This window comes from Dipodomys spectabilis, unplaced genomic scaffold (assembly GCF_019054845.1).
Source record: "Dipodomys spectabilis isolate Male_0828 unplaced genomic scaffold, ASM1905484v1 ptg000069l, whole genome shotgun sequence".
Classification (NCBI taxonomy): Eukaryota; Metazoa; Chordata; class Mammalia; order Rodentia; family Heteromyidae; genus Dipodomys; species Dipodomys spectabilis.
Genome location: NW_024870746.1, coordinates 8,884,447 through 8,904,124, shown reverse-complemented (window position 1 = coordinate 8,904,124; position 19,678 = coordinate 8,884,447). Strand labels below are relative to the sequence as shown.

General features: G+C 42.7%; 1 protein-coding gene across 2 annotated transcripts in view; it reads right to left on the bottom strand.

Annotated features, from left to right (window-relative positions):
• Positions 1-19,678, bottom strand: part of Tdrkh (tudor and KH domain containing) — a 21,201-nt gene extending 1,523 nt beyond the window's left edge. The window contains exons 1-15 of one of the 2 annotated variants that reach the window (XR_006147734.1): positions 15,502-15,506; positions 10,371-10,504; positions 8,767-8,873; positions 7,457-7,646; positions 6,581-6,720; positions 6,153-6,474; positions 4,120-4,280; positions 3,795-3,967; positions 3,521-3,585; positions 2,943-3,094; positions 2,465-2,566; positions 1,911-2,007; positions 1,394-1,484; positions 693-1,242; positions 476-649 (exon numbers count right to left, since the gene is read on the bottom strand). Coding sequence is in view for 1 of the 2 variants with exons in the window: in XM_042682332.1 (XP_042538266.1) it covers positions 1,432-1,484; positions 1,911-2,007; positions 2,465-2,566; positions 2,943-3,094; positions 3,521-3,585; positions 3,795-3,967; positions 4,120-4,280; positions 6,153-6,474; positions 6,581-6,720; positions 7,457-7,646; positions 8,767-8,873; positions 10,371-10,494 (1,686 nt within the window). In the remaining variant the exon portion in view is untranslated. Of the gene's footprint in view, positions 1-475; positions 650-692; positions 1,243-1,393; positions 1,485-1,910; positions 2,008-2,464; positions 2,567-2,942; positions 3,095-3,520; positions 3,586-3,794; positions 3,968-4,119; positions 4,281-6,152; positions 6,475-6,580; positions 6,721-7,456; positions 7,647-8,766; positions 8,874-10,370; positions 10,513-15,501; positions 15,507-19,601 lie in introns of those variants that run through there. The other variant, XM_042682332.1, reaches the window with a different exon arrangement.

The following is a 19,678-nucleotide window of genomic DNA, read 5'->3' as shown; positions in this document are numbered from 1 at the left end:
AAGAACGAATGGAATTCACAGGACGGGATATAAACTGACAAGACATGAAGTGAATAATTTTTACCCCATGACCAACAACAAAAGAATATTTTATAGTAGTAAACTGCAGGTAAGACAGGCACTAATTTTCCACCAAAGGGGGGTGAAGTTCATGCTATCTTTGATAGCAAAGACCCTAAAGGAGGAGGAAATTCCACATAGTATCAGGGAAGATCTCACTAACCCCTTGATATTAAAAAGGGCCTGCATAAGGCATCTTTATGTATTTTTTTCTAGTTTACCTTTCATTGTTCACTTACCATTATCCTCCTACCCACATTACATATATACATACCTTCAATTACCTTCACAGTTCTCATTAGAGACAATACTGTCACAAATGAAAAATTGCTCTTAAGCATTCCTTGAATCCAGGTTTCCAGAATCCGAATCCAGGCTTTTTACAATAGTTTAGGTGGGTTTTATTTACATAGCCTAAATAGCCTAACCTTGAGTTGGCTGATTTGGAAGTGACTCTGGGGGAAGAAAGTAAATGTGTGTATGGAAAGACACTTGTTGATAATTCTCACGAGATTTAGGTTTAGGTGGCCAATGAGTACTTAGTTTAAATATTTTTGAGATTTTTATTCAGTCCCCCAAATGATTTGAACTTTCAAGGTGTATGTATATACATATATAGACACTTTACTAACACTTTACTAGCAATTTACAGCATTTCCTGAGCTGTCTCTTTTTTACTTACATTTTAATTAAAGTTTGTACATGTACACACACACTTGTCTCCAATAACCTATCTGAAATTGTGGCTGGGAGGTGGTATTCTTTCCACGTCCTGCAGCTCAACATTTTTGCTGATTTTTGCCTTTGCTTTTCGACTCAAACACTACTCATAACACTTCCTGTAACAAGAGTCACCTGATAGGGTGAGTCACAGTCTTCAGAATCATCATTTCAGTGCCCAAACTCTGGCTGTTTCCCAGCCTTGAAAGACACAGCCCCACAATAATACACATTATGACTGGCAGAGGGGACCTAGCTTGACTCAGACCCTTGAAAATAACAGCAGCAGGGTGGGGGTTGGGAGTAAAGTGTAGGGAGGATGTTTTTGTCTCCCTCTTCCCCACACACTTTCTGGTAGTCCAATGGGAGGAGAAAATAAATTTGGTCCAAGCCAGACTCTGTGTAACAAAGGAAGGACTGCATGGATCTCTATTGGAGATTCCTCTCTCCTGGCACCAAATCCTGCCAAACAGAGGCAAAAAGCTTAAAGAGTCAGTATGAAGCAAGTTAATCAGCAGGAAAGCAGCTGCAGAGGACTACATGAAGGTAGAGTAAAGGGAAGGGGTAATAAAGTTAAGGCTCCCGTTCTTACCCTCATCACTTCCTTACTCACATTGCAAAGCAGATGGCTCTCCAGCTGAAGCACGGACTTCAGAGTAAGTAGTCATCTTTAAGGTTATCATCACCAGACATAGAGGCAGCTTCTATTGGGCAGAAATGATATTAGATACTGCCCTCTTCTAGCAGGTACTACCAGTGAGGCCCAGGATTAAACTGGGCTCTTGGTGCTCAATGATCTAAGAACCAAGCTTTAACTTCCCTACTCTGGAGAAACTGAAAAGGTAACTCCAGCCGGGTGCTGGTGGCTCATGCTTGTAATCCTAGCTACTCAGGAGGCTGAGATCTGAGGATCGAGGTTCAAAGCCAGCCCAGGCAGGAAAGTCCGTGAGACCCTTATCTCCAATTAACCACCAGAAAACTGGAAGTGGTGCTGTGGCTCAAGTAGTAGCACTCATCTTGAGCTGAACACATCCGGGAAAGTGCCCAGGTCCAGAGTTCAAGATCCATGACTAACAAAAAACAAAACAAAAAAATCCACAGATATGCTAAATAGGCAACAATGATGGTACCTGATAAGCTGAGGCAGGACAGGGTATGTGGTAGCTCTTCCGGGCTCTCTCTGGTCTCACTAAGCATGCTGGCAAGAGAGACATCTGTTTCTGTGGCCTTAGGGCATAAAAGAGAAAAAGACCATCTTGACTGGTGGGAAAAGAGAGGTCATCCTGTCATTTTGCCTATAGGATCAGATTAAGGCAGTTGACAGGAACAAAAATATCTTGTTTTGTTGTTTTGGGTTTTTTTCCTTATACCTCTCAATAATCCTCCCTTTATAACTTTTAATGGGCTTCATGTTATTTACACACACACACACACACACACACACACACACACACACACACACAGAGCACTGTGACCATATTTACCCCCACTCCATCATTCCTTTCCTACTCAATGCCTTTGATCAACATTTTCCTAAGCAGTTTGGAAGCTGAAGTAACCTAATAGTTCTAGAGTGGCACAGTTTTCAATTTTCCAGAAGTTAATGTTATGTCTAGAAGGCCTCATTGTGTCTCCATGCCCAAGGTTTTCCTGGAAGCAGCTGTCTAAGTAAGAGTTCACATACCATGTCCTTCAACATGTCCGGGACAGTTCTGTTTTCTTCCATGTCTTCAGGAAGCTCAATTGCATATCCTTTACGAACTAATTCTAGCCCAATATCAAGTTTCTGAGAAATAAAACAAAAAGAATACTGTTCCCATTGTTAGGGAGGACAAATCTGAGTAAATAAGATGGAATAACTCAGATTAAAACTTCAAAGGTTGTCCGGGGCTGGGAAGATGGCTCAGTGGTAGAGTGCTTGCCTTGCATGCCTGAGACCCTGGGTTCGATTCCTTAGCACCACTAAGCAAAAAGAAAAAAGCTGGAAGTGGCACTGTGACTCAAGTGGTAGAGCGCTAGCCTTGAGCTGAAGAGCTGAGGGACAGCGCCCAGGCCCAGAGTTCAAAGGCTTTTTTGTGCGTGTGTGAGATGGTGACTAGGATAAAGGTTTCTGGGAGAGAAATAGGGTATGAAAATGCAGATGATAGATTGAGCAGTGTTACCTTCCCATTGCTGATATCATATAAGTAGATCTTTGGCCAAGTTGAGATCCCAGTCTGGACGTAGCTAGAGATCTTGGCCACCAGGGGCTTCCATTCAGCACAGTAAGTTAGTCTGTCAAATTCATCTAAAGCTTCCTCCTCCCATTGTACACCTGGCAGAAAATTATAAGAGGGTGGAAGTGTCACAGAAGGTGCTGAGAGGGTATGCATATACCCTGGAGGGAAGTTGGAACTATTTCTTTAAAAAAAAATTTATTGTCATTATAAAGATTACAGAGGGGTTACAGTTACATAAGTCAGGTAATGAATACATTTCTTTTTGAACAGTGTCACCTCTTCCCATCTCCACCCATAAGTTGAATAGTTCATTTTCAACATAGTGGGAACTATTCATTTTTACTCAGGAAGGTACTTATATACATCTCTGGTGAGTCTGCCTCACTGCCAGGCAAATTCTGGTTGCTGCTTTTTCATACTAGTAATGAAAAAGCGTTGAGACTCCCAACTCAAAAAGGTTGGTAATGTGAGAGCTCCTCACATATGTTATATGAAAGACAAAGTTGACATGACTGATTTACCTGAGGGGGCAATCCGTGCCAGACTACATTCAATTGCTTGAAATGGAAGGCTTAGAAAGTCACTCCTAAATTGAGAGAAACAAATCAGAAGCTCAGGGCAAAGTGGGACTTCTTATAGTCTTCTTTTAGATAGAACCAACTGATCCAGTGAGAAGATAATCATCTGCTTTCTGAAAATAGATTTTCTTTTAAATCCCCATGGTGATGTGAGCTTACTACTCTATATGGTCAGGGCTGAGCCAACAGCTGAGATTCCAGAAGAGTCCACACTGACCTGAGAGCCCTGAGCTCCTTCAGTGGGCAATCTCCATTATCTCCAAAGTCAACAAAGTAGAGGTCTAAATTTCCATTCTCCAACGTGCCAAGGACCCGGGCTCGATACCAGGAATCATTTGCGGATAAAGGTGCAGCTACAATATCTCCTACATGCACAGTCAAGTCTTCAGGCTATACATGGGAGTGAGGAGTTGGGAGGGGGTAGAGTTATGAATGGTAGCTAATAAACAGGGAATACCATAAGGGAGAAAGAACAGTTGCCTCACAAGAAAGAAAACATATTACAATGAAAATGCCCCAGCCCTGTGCTTATGGAAACTCACCAGGCTATTCTCATAATGCTGGGTCATCTCATTGACAAGCTTATCCAATTGCAGGCTACGTGAGCCAATGATTTGGATCCAGAAGTGGTTAGGGTGTTCAGAGGCAGAAACGTAGACTTCTAGGTACTCATCAGCATGGAAACTGAAGTCAGGACTGGGGACTGAACATAGGGATAAGGATGGTGACTGTATTAGAACTGTGAATGGTACAAATACTGACTGGCTGTTAACCATTTAGAAAATGGCTGGAGGAACAACTGGAAGAATGTCCTGAAGAAAGGTACTAAGTTATCCTCAGTACCTTTCTATGTAACTGAGAAACAATAATATACATTCTTTGACATATGCCATGTATTCAGAGAAGTCCTCCATCTGGCAGGTGCATCAAGATCATGAAAAGGTACATGGGCAGTAAGCTGTACATGAATAATTTTGCTTGTTCCAGATTCCATTCTACCGTGGATCCATCATGTGAGCATGGACAACGTCATGAGCATGAGCCTCTGGGGGGCCCTGGTCTTCCCTGTTCATCCCAGCATCTTTGCATAGAGAGAAAGCTCATGGCTTTTTCAGTCTTCTTGAAGTGATGATTTTTAAAAAACAAACCAGACAGGCCATACAAAATTAGGCTAAGAATTTACTTATTCAAAAAGCATGTCTGGTGACAGAAGAATAAAACAGGCTCTGTTCAGGGTGGCTATGAGTGAGAGAAGGGGAACATCAATGGAGAGAGTGAATAAGGGTGAATTTTGTCAACGTACATTTACATGCATACACCATGAAGCCAGGTGAAATTGTTTTAAGATGAAGAAGAATAAGGGAGAGTAATAAGGAAGATGAGGTTGATGGGATACATTGAATACATGTATGGACATGTCAAAATGAAACTTTTCTTATAGAACTAGTGTACGCTAATGAAATTTTTCTTTTGCCAGATCTGGGGCTTAAACTCTGGGCCTGAATGCTGTCCCTGAGCTTCTTTTGCTCAAGGCTAGTACTCTACCACTTTAGCCACTTCCAGCTTTTTTGAACTGTTTATTGGAGAAAAGAGTCTCATGGACTATCCTGCCCAGGCTGACTTCAAACCATGATCCTCAAACCTCAGCCTCCTGAGTAGTTAGGATTACAGGCATGAGCCACTAGTGCCCAGCCAGTAAAAGGTGTGTTTGGGGAAAGAATATACATTTAATTATTTGATGTACCACTCACAGACTAGTTTCCTGTGTACGCTAATGAAATTTTTCTTTTGCCAGATCTGGGGCTTAAACTCTGGGCCTGAATGCTGTCCCTGAGCTTCTTTTGCTCAAGGCTAGTGCTCTACCACTTTAGCCACTTCCAGCTTTTTTGAACTGTTTATTGGAGAAAAGAGTCTCATGGACTATCCTGCCCAGGCTGACTTCAAACCATGATCCTCAAACCTCAGCCTCTTGAGTAGTTAGGATTACAGGCATGAGCCACTAGTGCCCAGCCAGTAAAAGGTGTGTTTGGGGAAAGAATATACATTTAATTATTTGATGTACCACTCACAGACTAATTTCCTGTGTCAGCATATTGTGATCTCATTTTCCTTCATCATTAGCTGGCTTACATTCAGAAAAATTATTGTAGCCAGGCGCCAGTGGCTCAACCTGTAATCCTAGCTACTCAGGAGGCTGAAATCTGAGGATCATGGTTCAAAGCCAGCCCAGGCAGGAAAGTCCATGAGACTCTTATAGCCAATAAACCACCAGAAAACTGGAAGTGGTGCTGTGGCTCAAGTGGCAGAGGGCTAGCCTTGAGCTGAAGAGCTGAGGGACAGCGCCCAGAATTCAAGCCCCACAACCAGAAAAAAAAATCTCTTTCTATATATATACATACACACACACACATATATATATACACATATATTGTTTAGTATCAACCTAAGTAGACATTACCAGAAAGGCATGATTTATGATGATAGATTTACATTTTTTATTGATTCCTATTTGAGGTCAGATAAGCTAGTCGTCTTATCTTTTATATGATTAATGGGTTCTCAGTTTGTTACATACTTTCAAACATGGACATCTCTGGACTGGTTTGGGCTCCAGGTTTCTGAAAGCTGTCATCATTAGGTTTTTCCCAGGAACCTTCTTTGGGTCCTAGAACAGCCATGTCACCACCTCCTTTGTGGGGAGGAATCTCCAAAGGTGCAGTCTGCCCCATGCTAGAACTGGTGTTTTTCCATGAAGCTGGTTCTCCAGCTCCTCCTGCCTCTGTCATTTCTTCTCTTCTCACACTGATTGGCTGCTTGCGTGGGACTCTGGTTTCTGCAGAATGGGCAATTCTCTTTCGAAGTTCTTCATCCTCTGAAACTTTCTCCAGTATCAAATGCTGTGGAAAATGAAAGAAGGTATAATCTATTCAGTCAGATACTGATCCAGGATCAAGTAAAGGGTTCTTTTCACTCTAAATATGATTCAGTGCATCAGCTACTTGCCTTAGCTGCTGCCACTTCCTTTTGTGTTCCTGAGATTTTTATAAGTCTTGATAGTAGTAATGTCCCCTCAGATTCTTTGTCACAGGTAATTTTTGCTCCTGAGGCCTTACAGATAGAACGAATTGTCTCGCCGCCTCTCCCTATATTGAACAACACATAAAAAATCTGTCCTTCCCTCCTGGCCAATCTTAACTACTAGAAAAATCATAATCAGTGCTACTTTCCAAATTAAGCAGGATATAAAATGAAGAATGGAAGGATGAGCTACTGGAGTTATTGTTATAGGAAAGAGAATAAAGGACTCTATCAATTTTATTTACTCTTGATGTTTAGCTATGTTAATTTCATGTCATTTCCATTTTCTGGATTCTTAGGCAAGACTATACTTTGCATCTCCAGCTCTTAAGAAAATATGCTGCGTGTTGTATTAGAATCCTGTACTGAGGACTCTTCTCTGTCTGAAACAGTGCACGGAGTTACTTGGGGGACACTTAACAGGTACTCTTAACGTATATTTTTTATCTTTTCTGTTTTGGTACTAGGGATCTGGGGATCAAACCCAGGATGTTGGAGTTGCTAGGCAAGCACTTTACCACTGAGCTACATCCCAGCCCTAACAGGTACTCTTTATAGCACTGCTTTGAAAGACCAAGATAGTACAGACATCAAATTTTTCCTTTATAAATCTATCTATAAGATTCAGATAGTAAGTTTTGTTTTTACCACCAATTCTCTAAGAAAGTAAAGTACTGGTCTCAATGTCTGTCTTTTTTCCTCAACGAGGTCAAAGAGGGTAGATCAGGAAAACCCCTGGGAAGGTGTGAAAGGCAAAAGTAAAGAAAAAAGGAAATAGCAGAGGAAGCTGTCCAGTGGTACCTATGATTCTGCCCACGGATCTCTGGGGAACTGAGAGCTGCTCAGACACAGGGGTATTCTCTGTCAGGATCTGATGGATGGCTGCTTTGGCCTTGCACACCTGAACAGGAAAACCACTGATAAGCAGCACTCGCTCATCGCCTACATCCTCTGTGTCCACATCAATCCGAGCACCTGTCTGTTTCCGCAACTGCAGAGAAAAAGATGTAGCAGTACACTTTGAAAGAGCTCCAATTAGGGCCCAGCTAAGGATACTCTAAACTAAATCCTGGAGATACATGGAGTTAAGCAAAAGCACCAGCTAAGTACAAACACTATAAGCAATCCTCATTTACTTGTACTTATGGAAGGAAATCAGTAACAAGAATAATTCCAAATAGCAGTTAATTTAAAACCATTTATTTCTCTGTGTTTATGTCCCTTTCTTTCCTGATTTTAGATAGATTAGATAATCACAATTTTCTCTCTCTTTTTTGACAGTCCTGGGCTTGAACTCAGGGCCCTGAGCTTTTTTGCTCAAAGCTAGAGCTCTACCACATAAGCCTCAGCTCCATTTCCAGGTTTTGGTGGTTAACTAGAGATAAAAGTCTCATTCTCTGCTTCTATTGGGGGGGCGGGGGGAAGGGGAACATGGGGAGAGGGCATGGTGGCTTCAAACTGTGATCCTCAGATCTCAGACTCCTGAGTAGCTAAAATGACAGGCATGAGCCACAGGTGCCCATCTCATTCCTCATTCGTGCGTGCGTGCGTGCGTGCGTGCGTGCGTGTGTGTGTGTGTGTGTGTTTTGCTAGGAAGTGAACCTGGGGCCTCATAGGTATTAGGTTGAGAATTCTACCACTGAACTATATCTTCAACCAAAAGATTTTGTTTTGTTGAAGAATAGAAAATAGTTTTTTTTTTAAAATTTATTTTATTATATTTGTGAACATACTGTACAGAGGGGTTACAATTACATGGGCAGGATAATGCGTACATTTCTTACCAAGCATTGCAGCCTCCTCCTTTGTTAGAAAATAGTTTTTTAAAAAGCAATAATTCTGTATTTATTGCCAATTAATAAGTTAATTCTATAATAGAAAAAAATTCAAGCTATATTAAGCTGAGAATCATCTAATCTAGTCATTAATTCTCTAAAAAGTATTCATCTTTGGAAAGTAAATAGTGTAGCTAGATAAAAAGCTTTTTTTTTCATTTAAAAATATAAACAGCTTGGGGGGTCTTTCTTGATATAGGGTCGGAGGAAGGGAACAAGAAATCAATAAACCGAATCAAGGCCTGGGAAAAGCCACTTGCTTGTTCCCACACTTACTTGTTTAATGTTGGCTCCTTGCCGTCCAATAATGAGCTTCACAGCCTCCTGGGGAACCCGCATCTCTATCTCAATGTCATCCTCTCCAACAAACGTCAGCCGTTCTTCTGCACAGATCAGAGCTTACTGGATTGGACTTAAATACACCCCAAAATACTATTATCCCAAGAGACACTGATGCAAGATATAAAGTGTGGATCTAACCACAGTGAGAAGGAAAAGGAATATCTAAGTGGAAATTAAGAGATCCTCAAAAACTAGAGTTGAGGCTGAGGGTATAGTTCAGTGATGAGTGCAGTACATACTTAACATGCATAAGGCCAAGTTTAAGCCCCAGTACACATACACACTCACAAACAGGGCATTTTCTCTAAGATACTAAAATGGGAAATGTAGATTATGGAAAGAGGAGGCTCTTGGTTCTGAGCAAACTACTTTTCCCAAAACATGATTCTTGGATAAGAATGAAGGCCATAAGTTGCTTTAAATATCTATAGTCACAAAAATTCTGAATTTTTTTTTGGGGGGGGGTCCAGTCGTGGGGCCTGAACTCTGGGCCTGGGTGCTGTCCCTCAGCTCTTCAGCTCAAGGCTAGCGCTCTACCACTTGAGCCACAACACCACTTCCAGCTTTTTACTTTTTGCTTATGTGGTACTGAGGAATCGAACCCAGGGCCTCAGGCATGCAAGGCAAGCGCTCTACCACTGAGCCACCTTCCCAGCCCTCTGGATTATTTTTGTTTTTGGCAGTACTAGGGTTTGAATTCAGGGCCTTTCTGGACAGGTGTTCTACCATTTGAGTCACACCTCTAGGCCATTTTTGTTTTAGCAATCCTAGGTAATTTTGCCTAGGATTGGCATCAAACTGTGATCTTCCATGTTATGGGCTCCTGTGTAGCTGGGACCACAGATGTGCTGCCAGACCCAGCTAATTGTACTGAGGGGGAGTGGGTCTTGCTGTTTTGTCCACTAGAAGTTCAAACATGATCCTTTGGATTTCTAACCCCTGAGAATCTGAGATTACAAGTGTACTGCACCTAGCTTTCTTGAATGACTTTTACATTAACCATTTCTCTAAGTTCTATTCTCTAGCCTATAGGATACTACTCATTTGTTTAGTTAGGTACTGGGACTGGGACTTGAACTCAGGGTCTCTTGCTCAGCTTTCTTGCTCATGGGCTGGTGCTCTACCACTTGAGTACAAAATCTCCAGTCCAAAATTTTCCTGGTTAGAGATGGGAGTCTCATAGATTTTTCTGCCCAGGCTGTATTTGAACTTTGGTCTTTGAGGTCACAGCTTCCTGAATAGCTAGGATTACATACAGGGTGAGCCATCAACATGTGGCTGGGATAGTGACTTCTGACAACTAGAGAGAAGCATATAAATAAGAGTATAACAGACCAATGGATTATACAACTTGATCATTTCATACGTTAGCTACACAGAATACAAAGAAGAAATATTTTCAGTATGATTCCTTACCAAAAGCCAATCTTATCTCAGACACAATACTGGTCTGGCAAGGAAAAAACTTTTATTTTAATTGACAAGGCAGAAACATGATCTAAATATTTTTAGGTACAATGATGAAGTGCTTCACATACCTCTGCTTTCTCTATACCTACGGTATAGGATATAGGCAACTGCTGCACTGGCTGGGATGCCGAGGCCCAGGGCTATCTTCTGAATAGTGGACAAGCTTGTCCAAGAAGTCTGCTCAGTGGACATTTTCAGCTGACTGACATCCTGAAAGAAGCAAACCAAGGAAATGTTGGCATTTTCAACCAACACTTGTCTGACTGGCAGAGAGGCATGAGAACACACTGTTACTGAAAAGAACACAAGTGCTGATTTTCCCATTTAAGAACTTCAGCAAACTCAAAAATCTGTTTCATGGAAAAAATGTCTCATTGTATTTTAAATATGTTAAGGGAAACATGCACATAAAATGAAATAGGAAACTTTAATTTTTTTTTCTCAAGGAGATCTATGCATTGATCAGTTTTTTGTTTTGTTTTTGTTTTTGGCCAGTCCTGCCGCTTAGACTCAGTGCCTGGGCAATGTCCTGAGCTTCTTTTGCTCAAGGCTAGCAGCACTCTACCACTTGAGCCACAGTGCCACTTCTGGCTTTTTCTATTTATGTAGTACCAAGGAATCGAACTGGGCTTCATGCATGCTAGGTAAGCACTCTACCACTAAGCCACATTCCCAGCCCACTGATCAGTTTTAAAAGCCAAAGGAGCAGTGGCCACAACCATAATCCAATTTAACTAGAAAAAAAAAAAGTACAGCTGGAGGTTTGGTTTCAATGGTACTCTGTCAGCTTTGTAAGCTATGTGTGCCCATGCGTACACATATACTCTTAGATTTTATATCAAATGATTTAAAATTCCTTATCTATGCCTCTGGATAGTCTCAGAAACTGTTGTCTCTGCAAGGACTGCCTTTTCTAGGCCAGATAAAGACCATCTTACTTATCTTGCATGGTGATATAGCCTTCATTTACTGTCTCTCCCGATTTCTATTTATAGCTCAGCCAATAGTGAAATAGGATTCTACCTTGCTCCTTTACTAGAATTAACTTGCCAGACAATCAACCTAGAGAACATGCATGAGGACTTATTTTACTCTGCAGCAGCCAGAAGGCAATTATTCTTGCCACAAAAATATTTCCTTGGGCTGAGTGCTGGTGGCTCATGTCTGTAATCCTAGCTATTCAGAAGGCTGAAATCTGAGGACTGCAGTTTGAAGCCGGCAGGAACAAGAAAGTCTAAGACTCTTAACCACGATTAAGTACCCCCACCCCGAAAAAAGCCAGAAGTGAAGCTGTGGCTCAAGTGGCAGAGCACTAAAACTTGAGCAATAAAGCTTAAGGACAATGTACAGGCCTTGAGGTCAAGCTGCAGAAAAGACACAACGAGATAGAGAGACAGAGCGAGAGAGAGAGCGAGCGAGCGAGCGAGCGAGAGAGAGAGAGAGACAGACAGACACAGACAGACAGACACACATACCAATAATAATAAAATAAAAATCCTTGGTTTCTGTGTCCTCTTTCTCTTCCATTCTCTTCCTGTTTCTCTGGCAAATACTTCTCCATTTGGGGCTTGTCAACCTATGCTTTCTAGCCATTGCTAATGTGACTGCTTTCTTTAGGAAATTTCATCAACACCTGAAGCTTCAATTATTGACTGCATGCTAATGACTCCAACCACATAGCACCTGGTCAGAAGCACAACATCTTAGCTGGGCACCAGTGGCTCGTGCCTGTAATCTTAACTACTCAGGAGACTGAAATCTCAGAATCATAATAGGAAGCCAGTCCAGCACAAAAGACCATGAGATTCTTATCTTCAATCAGCCACCAAAAAGTCAGACCTGGAGTTGTGGCTCAAGTGGGAGAATGCCAGCCTAGAGCGAAAAAGCTAAGGGAAAGCACCCAGGTTCTGAGTTCAAGCCCCAGTAACAGCATGCATCAATCTATCAATCAATAAGCACAAACCTTTTATTTAGAACATTGCAATGGCCTTACTAGCATTTATTAAAATCTGACACTATGCCTTCATTTTGCTGCCAAGAAAATCTTAACATTTCCCTCCTTGTAACTCCACATACATTCAAACTCCCTTGACAATTATTTCACATCTTTCTTCTCCAACCTTAAAAAACTTGTTCCTTTTTTTTTTGGGGGGGGGGTCTGGTCGTGGGGCCTGAACTCTGGGCCTCGGCGCTGTCCCTCAGCTCTTTAGCTCAAGGCTAGCGCTCTACCACTTGAGTCACAGCGCCACTTCTGGGTTTTTTCTTTTTCGCTTATGTGGTGCTGAGGAATCGAACCCAGGGCCTCAGGCATGCAAGGCAAGCGCTCTACCACTGAGCCAACTTCCCAGCCCCTTCCTTTTTTTTTTATTTTCGGTTCCGGTGATGGGTCTGAACTCTGGGTCTGGGTGCTGTCCCTCAGCTCTTCACCTCAAGGCTGGTGCTTTACCACTTGAGCCACAGTGCCACTTCTGGCTTGTTTTCTGCTTATGTGGTACTGAGGAATCGAACCCAGGGCCTCATGCATGCAAGGCAAGCGCTCTACCACTGAGCCACCTTCCCAGCCCCAAACAACTTCTTTCTTAAATTCCTTAAATGTTCTTGCTTCCTACTTCATTAAGGAAGCAGAGCCTTCAAAGAAAGTATCCACAAACACCCATTCATTCACCTTTCTCTATTTGATCTTTTCTCCTGTAACAATAAATTGTCGTTATTCCTTGTACTGAAGTCTTTTTTTTTTTGTCAGTCATGGGGCTTGAACTCTGGGCCTAGGCGCTGTCCCTCAGCTCTTCAGCTCAAGCCTAGCACTCTTCCACTTGAGCCACAGCACCACTTCTGGCTTTTTTTGTTTATGCGGTGCTGAGGAATTGGACCCAGGGCCTCATGAATGAGAGACAAGCACTCTACCACTGAGCCACCTTCCCAGGCCCATACTGAAGTCTTTCATAAAAATGTCCTCCAAAGCTGGGTGCTCGTAGCTCATGCCTATAATCCTAGCTACTCAGGAGGGTTTCGGTTCAAAGCCAGCCCAGGCAGGAAAGTCTGTGAGACTCATCTCCAATAAACCACCAGAAAACAGGAAGTGACACTGTGGCTCAAGTGGTATAGCATTAGCCTTAGCTGAAGAGCTGAGGGACAGGGCCCAGGCCCAGAGTTCAAGCCCCATGACAAAGAAAAAAAAAAGTTCTCCAAGTTCTTCTTTCGGTATTGTTAATGCTTTCCTCTCCCCTGGGTTTCCCATCAGTAAGTATTCTCTCTTCTTAAAGAAAGCCTGTCTTCATTCTACTTGCTCCTCTTAACTACCTCCCATGTTTTCCTTTCCTTTTACATGGAGAACTGAGAGTGTTAATACTTAGGTATTGTTAAATCCAAAGATTAGGTCTCATCTTGTCTGCTTTTGCCACAGGATCTGGAATAGTGAGTGTTACTCTTTTCAAAAACACCTTCTGTTTTGGGGCTGGGAAGGTGGCTCAGTGATAGAGCGCTTGCCCTGCATGCATGAAGCCCTGGGTTTGATTCCTCAGCACCACATAAGCAAAATGAAAAAAGCCGGAAGTAGTGCTATGGTTCAAGTGGTAGAGCGCTAGCCTTGAGCTAAAGAGCTAAGGGACAGCGCCCAGGCCCAGAGTTCAGGCCCCACGACCAGATCCCCCCAAAAAACAAAACACCTTCTTCTCTTGGGCTTCCAAAACAGCACATCCTCCTCACTTTTCTCCTCTTCTGGCTAATCTATCAAGGTTCAATCTCTAGTTCTTTCTCATTTGTTAAACCTTGTCACACCAGATGTCCCAAGGAGTTGTTCTTTCCTCTCTTCTATTATACTAAAATCTCATCTATATGTTGTTACAGTTAGGACTTCCTCCTAAACTTTAAATTTGTAAAATCAACTGCATACATAATATGTCCAGACAAGTGGATGCCTTTTTTTGTTATTGTTGTTGGTTGTGGGACTTGAACTCAGGGCTTGAGCATTGTCTCTGAGCCTCTATGTGCTCAAGGCTAGTGCTCTACCACTTGAGCCACAGCACCACTTCATTTTTTTGAGTGGTTAATTGGAGATAAAGTCTTATGGGGCCAGGCACCAGTGGCTCGCTCCTGTAACTCTAGCTACACAAGAGGCTGAGGATCACAGTTTACAGCCAGCCTGGGAAGGAGAGCCCATGAGACTCTTATCTCCAATAACCCACTCAGAAAACTGAAGTGGCGCTGTGGCTCAAGTGGTAGAGCGCTAGCCTTGAGCTGAAGAGCTGAGGGATAAAGCCTAGACCCAGAGTTCAAGCCCCACAACTGACAATAAAAAAAAAAAAGCCTTATAGGGACTTTTCTGCCACTATTTTCAGATCTCAGCCTCCTGAGTAGCTGGGATTATAGTAGTGAACCACTGGTGGCCTGCTACAAATCTATTATTTATGTATTTATTTATTTGTCAGTTGTAGGGCTTGAACTCTGGGCCTGGGGCACTGTCCCTCAGCTCTTCAGCTCAAGGCTAGGATTCTACTACTTGAGCCACAGTGCCACTTCCAGCCTTATCTGTTTACATGGTGCTGAAGAATCAAACCCAGGGCCTCATGTATGCCAGGCAAGCGCTCTACCACTGAACCACCTTCCCATCCCCTACAAATCTATTTTTTAAAGACAGTAGGGTTTTTGTAGTTTTTTTTTGCTAGTACCAAAGCTTGAACACAGGGTCTTATGCTTTTGACTGGCCTTTTCACTCATGTCTGGTGATCTAACACTTGAACCCTATCTCCAGATCAATTTTTTGTTGTTGTTGCTGGCTAATTGGAGACAGAATCTCTAAAACTGTTCTGTCAGGGCTGCCTTTGAAGGGCAATTCTCATTGCTCAGCCTTCTTAATAGCTAGGATTACAGGGAGATCTCCTGTCACTTGACTCTAGACAATATCTTTAAACAAAATTACCCTCTTGAGAGACTCCTGGCTTGAAAGGGGCGGGGGTGGGGGGGGGCCGCGGGGAATCCCTCTTTGTTGAGGAGTGTTTTCAAGTGTCTTGTCTATTACAGACCATTAGTTATCCAATATCCAATATATTATTGTGCTCTACTACTTGAGAAAGGCCTATAGCTCTGCTTTTTGCAGGTTATTTTGGAGATGAAATATCCCAGATTTTTCTGCTCAGCCTGCATTTGAACCATATTTCTTTGTGTCTCAGACTCTTGAGCAGCTATATTAAAAATATGAACCACTGATGTACTGCTCTGTACATCACTTTTAGAGACTCAGCATCAACATGAAGGAATACTGTTCTCTTCCCATCCTTTCAGGGATTGTACTGGGAATTGAACCTAGAGCCTCATGGATCCTAGGAAACTATTACTGAACTATACTTTTTGATATTGTTTTGAGTCCTGATAAGTTTTCCAGGCTTTTGGTCCTTCTGCCTCAGCCTCCTAAGTAGCTGGGATTACAGGAGTATACTACTACATCTAGCTTTCCCCCACTTTTTTTTTTTTTTTTGGGTCCGGTCGTGGGGCCTGAACTCTGGGCCTGGGCGCTGTCCCTCAGCTCTTCAGCTCCAGGCTAGCGCTCTACCACTTGAGCCACAGCACCACTTCCGGCTTTTTTCTTTTTGATTATGTGGTGCTGAGGAATCTAACCCAGGGCCTCGTGCATGCAAGGCAAACACTCTACCACTGAGCCACCTTCCCAGCCCCTCCCCCACTTTTTTTGGGGGTCCGGTTGTGGGGCCTGAACTGTGGGCCTGAGCACTGTCCCTCAGCTCTTCAGCTCAAGGCTAGCACTCTACCACTTGAGCCACAGCGCCACTTCCGGCTTTTTTTTTCCTTCTGCTTATGTGGTGCTGGGAGTCGAACTCAGGGCATCATGCATGCAAGGCAAGTGCTCTACCGCTGAGCCACCTTCCCAGCCCGCTTTTCCCCCACTTTTAAGGGAAAGATGGAAGGACTAAGTTTAATGTATGGTATTTATTTTCATTTATGAAGTTTATTCCTCAAATCACTGAATAAAACTGTTTTCTTTTTGTTTTTTGGTCTGTCGTGGGGCTTGAACTCTGGCCCTGGGCGCTGTCCCTCAGCTCTTCAGCTCAAGGCGAGTGCTCTACCACTTGAGCTACAGCGCCACTTCGGGTTTTCTGGTGGTTTATTGGAGATAGGAGTTTTACCGTCTCTCTTGCCCGGGCTGGCTTTGAACCGAGATCCTCAGATCTCAGCCTCCTGAGTAGCTAGGATTACAGGTGTGAGCCACCAGTGCCTGGCTGTTTTCTTGTTTTTTAAAGAGTCAACAAGAAAAACCTTATATGACTCTTTGTATTATAACATAAATACCTTTAACATACCTGAGGAAACATAATTGTTTTCAAAAAGAAAGGTTTCTGCATAAATAATTTGTAAATATATGACTCCCAAATTGATATTTTCCTACACTAAGAAATAGTTTATTCTGGATGTCTACAAAAGGTTTTACTTTAAAAAAAATCTAGTTATTGCATAGATTTTCTCAAGGTCTGTAAACATCTTCATTATTAATGTGTTTCAGTTAAGTACTTCTAGCTTATTATGGGTTGAGCATGCTAGGAAAAAAGGAGGAATAATTCCTGTTCTGAGCCTCACAACACTGGCTCATGCCTGTAATCCTGGCAACTCAGGAGACCGAAATCTGAGGATTGAAGTTTGGAGCCAGCATAGGCAGACAAATCCAGTAGACTTATCTCTAATTAACTAGTAAAAAGCTGGAAGTGGAGGTGTAGCCCAAGTGGTTATGTTCCAGACATGAGTTAAAAAAAAAACTGTGCCAGAGTTCAAGCTTCTGAATTAAACTCCCCCCCATCCCATCCCTGCCCCACCAAAAATAAAAATCTTGTTCTGAAACAGTTTGGTGAGAGATAACACTAAAACTAATTAGACAGCAAAATAAATTTTAAAAAATTCAATATCAGGAAAGAACTAGAAGTTAAATAGATTTCTTAGAAAGGACATAGTTGAAAAAGTACTACTCACTTTCTGCCAAATTAGTCAAACCAATAAATGTAAAGTGTCAAATGTGAGGCTGCTCTAGGCATACAAGTTAAGATTTAGCTTGTCTGGTAGGAGAAATCTTGATAGGCAGATGCCTATAGGTGGTTCTGGGAAACCTAAATAAACGTGCTCTCTCATTTAACATGATCTTGCTAGCCATACTTCTGGTTTATGCAAAAGTTTTAGAACTGAGAGAGACCATTGAGCTTATTCTGTTCCCCTTGTTACAAATGGAGAAATGAAGGCTGAAGGATATGAAAGAATTTCTCCACATTACAGAGTGCAAGGAAAATAATTCTGTTTTGAAGGCCACTCATAATCATATCTCTGTAGGGAAGCCCAAAACACTTTTTTTTTGTTTTCCAGTCCATAGTATTCATTTATTTATAAGAGAAACTATTCATTAGCCCACATATTTATATTTCATAGTTCAGGAACACAGGTCAACACAAAGAAATTCTTTACACTCCAAATTCACTTTGCCCTCTGAAAGATACCTGCTTTCCTCATCTCCTCAAAATCCTTCATGGAATCATATTTTCTGTAGAAATCTGCATATGTCTTCTTTCCTGGTTCAGCCACACCAAGCTTATAGAGAGCTGAGATCCCCAGAGATACAATGAATATGAACCCATGCTTGGCCAGAAGATCCAGCATCTAAGGCGTTGCTAGTGTACCGGAAGCCATGGTAGCAACTGGACACCAATGTCCTTCCCCGCGGCAGACAAAATAGACTCAACACACACAAAAAATTTTTTTTCAGTTCTGAAACTATGAGAATCAAATCTAGGGATTGCTAATGTTTTTCCTTTTTTCTTTTTTTTTTTTGGTCAGTCGTGGGGCCTGAACTCTGGGCCTGGGCACCGTCTCTCAGCTCTTCAGCTCAAGGCGAGCACCCTACCACTTGAGCAACAGCACCACTTCTGGCTTTTTTCTGCTTATGTGGTGCTGAGGAATCGAACCCAGGGCCTCATGCATGCAAGGCAAGCACTCTACCACTGAGCCACCTTCCCAGCCCTATGTTTTTCTGATTTTGTAGTTAAACTCTCTGAAGCCTGACTTACTATAGATTGGGGTTCATCAACATGGACTTCCACAGTATCCCAAACACACATCATGCTTATCATTCTTTTTTGAAAGTAGTACTGGGATTTGAACTCAGTGCTTTTGAGCTTGCTAGGTAGGCAATCTAGTGTCTAAGCAATGTCTCCAAGCCCTTGTTCCTCTGGTTATTTTTGTTGATAGGGCCTTGATTTTTGTTAATGGCAGCCTGACTGTAATACTCTTTTTTTTTTTTTTTTTTTTTGGGGTGGGGGTCCAGTCGTGGGGCCTGAACTCTGGGCCTGGGTGCTGTCCCTCAGCTCTTCAGCTCAAGGCTAGCGGTCTACCACTTGAGCCACAGCGCCACTCCTGGCTTTTTTCTTTTTTGCTTATGTGGTGCTGAGGAATCGAACCCAGGGCCTCATGCATGCAAGGCAAGCGCTCTACCACTGAGCCCCTGAACTGTAATACTCCTATTTTACACTTTCTGCCATAGCTGTAATAATAGATGCATTCCACACACCAAACTTTTTCTGTTGAGATAAGATTTTACAAACTTTTTTTTTAAACCAAGGCTGATTTCAAATCTTGATCCTTCTACTCTGGGCCACATCTGCAGTTCTTGATATATTGTGGGGAGAATGAATTGAAAGCTAAAGCCTCTTCAGATATTACAAATTATCTTGTGCTGAGTTAATGAAGTCAAATCAGACAAAACTTACCACAATAATAACTGTCTTAAGGATCAAGGACTACAGGGAGGAAACATACACACACATACACCCCCAAAACCTTCTGACACACTATTCTGACCATTGCAAACCCCCCTCCCCCCGCAATATTTAGAGATAACTAAAGAAAAAGCTGAGTGGGGGGTGGGTGGGAGGGAGGTGGATAAAAAGGCAAACTAGTTAGCCCCGTGCACAAAAACTCAGGGACAGCGCCTAGGCCTTGAATTCAAGAAGCCCAGCACCAAAAAACAAACAAACAAACAAACAAAAACCACAGCAAATTAATAAAAGAATGGTGCCTCTGTCGCTAAAGGAACCAGCCGAAGGGGCAAACCCTCCCGCAGCAGACACCACAACTACCAGAGAATGTCCTTTGGATTTGGGTAAAGCGGCCCGCCAGCGCCTCCCCGGCTCCTGGGCCCCACACCCTCAGCAGGCCGCCTGGCATTCCTCAAACCCGCATTTCTGCATCCCGGTGACCACGACTGCCCACAGCCCGGCCTCTCCCCACCCCCAAACCCCGCCCTGGAACCCCACCGTTAGCGCTCCTCGAGAGTCAACTGTCTTGCTCTCCGCTTCGCACCTCAACCCAGCCGCCGCCGCCGCCGCCGCCG